Source organism: Pterocles gutturalis, unplaced genomic scaffold (genome assembly GCF_000699245.1).
Source record: "Pterocles gutturalis isolate BGI_N339 unplaced genomic scaffold, ASM69924v1 scaffold7395, whole genome shotgun sequence".
Taxonomy (NCBI): domain Eukaryota; kingdom Metazoa; phylum Chordata; class Aves; order Pterocliformes; family Pteroclidae; genus Pterocles; species Pterocles gutturalis.
This window is the reverse complement of record NW_010145735.1, coordinates 9,718-15,311: the sequence shown is the minus strand read 5'-3', so window position 1 is coordinate 15,311 and position 5,594 is coordinate 9,718. Positions and strand designations below refer to the sequence as shown.

General features: G+C 47.9%; 1 protein-coding gene across 1 annotated transcript in view; it reads left to right on the top strand.

The window, feature by feature from the left end:
• The window catches only part of TTC28 (tetratricopeptide repeat domain 28), a gene marked incomplete at both ends in the record, with an annotated part of 45,286 nt that overhangs the window by 30,440 nt on the left and 9,252 nt on the right, over positions 1 to 5,594 (top strand). Inside the window, 4 exons of the mRNA XM_010085472.1 lie at positions 87 to 196; positions 447 to 576; positions 1,007 to 1,225; positions 3,242 to 3,407. Coding sequence (XP_010083774.1) covers positions 87 to 196; positions 447 to 576; positions 1,007 to 1,225; positions 3,242 to 3,407 — 625 coding nt within the window. The remainder of the gene's footprint in view (positions 1 to 86; positions 197 to 446; positions 577 to 1,006; positions 1,226 to 3,241; positions 3,408 to 5,594) is intronic.

Here is a 5,594-nt window from a genome sequence, read left to right as displayed (position 1 = left end):
CGGCGGCCGCTGGGGCAGACACGCTCCCCCCAGCTGCTGAAGCCCCTTCTCCCCTCTAGCCCTCTCTCACTCCAGCTCCTTTTCAGGCCTGAGGCTGGCAGAGCAGCTGGGACGCAGAGAAGATGAAGCCAAAATCCGCCACGGCCTCGGCCTCTCCCTCTGGGCGAGTGGGAACCTCGAGGAGTCTCAGCACCAGGTATCCCGCGGTGTGCCCATGCCGGCGGGCCCATGTCCTCTGAGCCCTTGGGAGGGGAGGGCGTGTAGAGCGCGGAGCCGGCTCAGGCCCATGTACCTTGTGCTCCATCCAAAGTCACCTCCTCTCTGCATCCCAAGGGGCTGTCTGGGGCAGACCTCCGCTGCCTGGGGGTGTGTTGGCCCCCGGCTCCCCCAGCCGGGGCTTTGTGCTGTGTCTGTAAGGAAGTCACCGTGGCTGTTTTCCCTCCCAGCTGTACCGGGCCTCGGCGCTGTTTGAAACCATCCGCCACGAGGTGCAGCTGAGCATAGATTACAAGCTGTCCCTCTTCGACCTGCAGACATCCTCCTACCAGGCCCTGCAGCGAGTGCTGGTCAGTCTCGGTAAGAGATGCCATCCTGTGCTGAGGCTGAGCTCCGAGCCCATGCCAAGAGTTCAGTGGGAGTTGTGGGGAGGCAATTCATGATGCATGCTTCACTCCTCATCTGCCTGACACAGCACAGCATTTCTTTGCCAGGACAGAAATGAGGGTCTCCTGCTTTGGGTTTCAGGCACCTTCGGTTCTTCTTTCTTGCTTCATCCGTTCATTTGCCTTTCTGTGGCTCATTTTCCCGTACATCATGTTATTGTCTGCAGCCAAGATGATCCATGGGACTGTATTCCAGCGCAGAAACTACTCTTTCCAGAAATAAGTGCTGTGACTCTGCTTCCCCAGGTTTTCGTTCTGGTTGGGATAGCAGCTGTCCCTGTTCCTGCACAGTGTGCTGCAGCCCACACTGGTGTCAGGTCTGAGAGATGGCTTTGTCTTTTCAGGTCACCATGATGAAGCTTTGGCAGTAGCAGAGAGAGGACGAACAAGGGCATTTGCTGACCTGCTCGTGGAACGCCAGACTGGGCAGCAGGACTCTGACCCCTATTCTCCAGTGACCATTGACCAGGTCCTGGAGACAGTGAATGGCCAGAGGGGACTTGTTCTGTACTACTCGCTGGCTGCTGGTTATCTGTACAGCTGGCTGCTGGCTCCTGGGGCAGGTGAGGTCCTTTTTGGAGGCAAGAGCCTGTGAACAGCTTTTGCAAAGGGAGGACTGTACCATTTGTAGGTAGGAATGAATCTGGGACCAGAGTGAACGTACGAGGGAATCCTTTCCATCTAGTACCTTAGAGCTGAATAGACTGAAAACTGTGGCATAGCCACAGCAATAATGACATAGAAGTGCTTATTCAGGGCACCTGGAGATGGAAATGTTTCACATGTTTAATATTTCGATTTTTCAACCTCTATCTGTATATATTTCCCACAGGGCAGAGCAGTAATAAGATTCCAAGTATGTTGGCTCTGTGAGAATACTCTATGCATAAGAATCCCTACTTTAATTATATTTCTGTGCTTCATCCTTCCAAAAGCTTTTGACATTTATTCACTCAAGTGGATTGCAGAAAACAGAAGGGCATCCCCGCTTCCTGATATGCCATTGAACTGCCTGATCCTCTGAATTCTCCTCGTATGAATGTGGAAACACTTATCACAGAGGAGCAAGGAGGATTAATTTGAAGAGGGTTGCTTTTTGCAGGCAGCTGTTCATTATCTCATAAAGTGATGACTATAGATTTTCATGACTTCTTTCTGGATATAATTTAATAATTGCAGCCCTTCACCATGGCAAAGTTAAAGAGATAAAAAGCACTATTTAGATTGCACCAAAAATGCTCCAGGAAGGGAAGCAAACATTCACACGCGCCTGACTTCAGATGGGATGACAGTGATTGGAAGATGTGCATTTCGGCAGTATTTTGCAATGTTGTGTATATACGTGTAAGATGGTGTTGTCCTGCTGTGCATCCAGCCACTAAATGGCTCTTCAGGCCTGTGGTTTGCACAATAAAATGCCAGTAATTCTACAGTATTAATATCAAGACGAGTTTACTGAAATTATATGGATCAGAAGTGTAGGGTTTGCCACTAGGCTTCATGACCAGTCTCCTCCTTGCCCAAACTGGGTCTTGCAGTTGCACTCGTCAAGCACATGGGTTTGTGACTGTCCCCTTGAAGGCACTGTCAGGTGTTGGGAAGGAGAGGGACTGTGGTATTTCCACTCGGGCAGCTTTGCTGGGAACAGCTTCAGCAGTGACTCCAGCCCAGCCACAATGACATCTTCTTGTTTTATTAGTGCTGACAGAGTGAGTAGCTCCAGTGGCAGCCCAGGATCCTCATTATCCCACTGAGATCGTACCCTTAGTGCCTCTTCTCTGATTCTGTATTTGCTGCTGTTGCTGGAGAAGCTTTATGCTTTATTCCTCCACTCTTCTTAACTGGTTTAATAATTTATGCTGTCAAGGCAAACAGGGCATCCAGAGCAGCCTTTTACTGGTGATCACAAGCTGTGGAATTAATTATGTCAGGAAGGATATGCCAGTCTTAAGTGGAGGAAGGTTTTATCTGCAGTAATAGTTGAATTCTTAACAAAACAGTGAGTGTCCTTTGTCTGGTTTACCCACTGTGAAATGCTATCTTTTAATATTTTATTATGCATTAGTCCAGCTTTTTTTCTTTGTGTATAGTGTATTTTCATGCATATGAGTGAAATGAAAGATCTTTGTGTGATGTGATTAGGTTCTGCTGTAGTAATAACACTTTTGTTCAGCATGTGAGCCTTGTGTGTTCAATTTATGTGATCAGAGGCTATTAATGGGTATTTTTCATGTGTGTCTATTGGAATGCAAATTACTCTGGTAGGTGATTGTATGAAAGATCTGTTTTATAATTTATATGAGACCACTGCAATAGCAAATGCATTCTGAGCGTCTCATAAAAGCACTGCTCTGCCTTTGTACCTTTGGGCTATCATCTGCAAAGTACAAAACCAGATTTTAAAAGCAGAGCTGTAATACAACATGCTGGAAAAGCCCTGTGGAGACATGGCACAGAATGCTTTGCCCCAGTTGTACTGGAACTACCAAATGCTGGGGGCTGTGCCGCCTTCCTAGGCATTTGCTGGCAGCACTCTTCCTACCCTGCCGAAATAACTTCATGATTTTGGTGCCTTGCAGGAATCCTGAAATTTCATGAGTACTATCTGGGTGATAGCCTGACAGAAAATGCCGGGGATTTCCATGAAGCCAACAGTGTGACCCTGCAAACAATAACAAACTCCGCGCTGGAGCAGTACATCTCAAGTGTGCGGGAGGCTCTGGGTGTGGATTCCTACTATACCCGGTAAGTTGGGGAGGGGGCTGTATAACATCCTGGTTCCCACTCTCCCGCCTGAAAGCAATTTATAACAGTCTGAGATGAGTTAATGGGCCAAGAAGTCTGAGAACTGAGAGTCAGAGTAAGGACAAATTTTCATTGCAGCAACAAAAAAATGGCTTTATTTTTGTACCCATGGCTGTTTTTCTGCCTAGTAACTCTATATGCGTGTGCCAATACGGTTTGAACCCATAGGCTGGGTAATGAATCTATACATTAAGTGAGGAGGCAGATGCCATATCTGACTGCGTATGGGCAGATTCCATCCTACTTACAGTTTCCAGTGTAATTAATTCCCTTTCAAAGGTTTACTTATGAAAAACTGCAAATACCATAGGAATTCCACCCCCCTCCAAATACGTTCCCTTGTGGCTATAGCTGAGTAAATAATTTACAATGAATTAATCCATCTCATGTATTTCAGCAAAGAGGGAGGAACCTTACTCCAGTCCATTACTCAGACAGGTCCCACAGCTATGTTTCCTCATTTGTTTTATCCTGTGGATTTATCACAAGTCAGGCTTCTTTGCTTATTTATATACTCAGTCTCATGATCTCTCATATTTATATTCATGTCATCTCTGGTTTGATTTATTGTTTGGATGAGTATGAATATGGTTTCTGTGCTGATATTTACAAGTAGTTTTTCTCTGAATGCTTCCATCTGAAAAGCAGAGTCGGGGATGTCCCTGTCCTTGTGTGTTCTTTGTGAATAAAGCATGCAGAGTAAAGGATGTGGCGACAGTTTAGCTTGACGTTATAAGTGAACCTGACTGTGTAGTCGTACATTGCCTTATTTCAGGTGGGTTAGTAACGCACTGGCAGATTGCAGGTCTAGTTTACTACTAGTGCAAAGGGGACTTAAATGTATGTGTTGGCTGATCTGTTAACCAGCCCCAAAACTGGTGTGAGCGGAGGCTCCGGCTCTTTCAGGTTATACCGTGTTTTAGTCTTTATTTAAACTGGTTTGCATTTTTCTGCTCCGCGAGACTTGTGAGCGAAACACTCTCGAGTCCCCAAGACAATGGACAAATGTGCTTTCCCTCGCCCGGTTCTGATAGTGAAACGGTGCCGCCCCAGCCCCCACAAGCCGTTAGCAGCCTGTGCTAGAGGCATCCTCCCTGCAGGTCGCTCTCTGTGCGCAGCCCGTGGTCTGCAGGGGGAGCGCACACCCGAGCCTGGTGTTCCAGGTAATGATGTTTGCCAAGAAAGAGGAAATGGTGGCATTGATCTTCAAGTCGATTTGTGCTCAGGGCTCTGTGGGCAGCTGGGAAGCTGTTCAGCTCTCCTCATTGATCCTTGTTCGTCTTTTGTAATAGCTACCGTAGGCAGCAAATTGAGTTGCATAGCTGACGCTGCAGTGGTGCGAGTTAGAGCATAGTGTGCAGAAAGCAGCAGTAGAACCAAGCTGTGCTTTGTAGTCCGCTCACCAGCAGTGTCCTCGGCTTCCTTCCACTGACACTCACACCTTAATCTGACAGGACAGGAATATGCCATGGGATCTGTTGGAATATAACCCCGGGCCTGACATTTCCCGTTCGGTGTTTCAGCTGTGCAGAATGGTACCAGTTTCCTAGTTGCTTTCCCCAAGGCTTGCTCCAGTCAATTCTCCCCTGTGGGAGAGGGAACATGGCACTCGGCTGTGTTGTCCCCAGTACCAGGGACAAGAGTGGCTGCAGCCAGCTGGGTTCGGAGCTCTGAGGGGGCTGTGGACTCGTGTGCTCAGCACAGACGGTGAGTCCCTCTCTGCTTGGTCCTTCATGGGAGCATTGGATGCTGGAGGGGAGCTGGAAGCTGTCAGAGGTTCTGGACTCAGGCCTGGTAGGTTGCTTTTGTTGTTTTCACTGCTTTCAAAGTAAATTTAAGAATGTGTGTCCATGCTGGGATGCTGAATGTGTCCGGAAAGCTTTGCAAGGCAGGATGGGCTCAGGCTGTGGTGACATGTTCTCCGGGTTTTGCCTTTCTTTAGGGACCTGAAGAGAAAGCTCTGCTTCAGGTTTGGTTTGGTTTGGTTTGGTTTTTTTCCTGTACCAGAAAAAATACTGGATTTGGGAAAATTTGGGAAAAGGTGTCTCTGTGTAATAAGTCAGTGCTCCACAGTGCCAGGCTCACCTTTGCTCTGGCATTGCCTGTCCAGGGAAGGGCAGGCGCTGG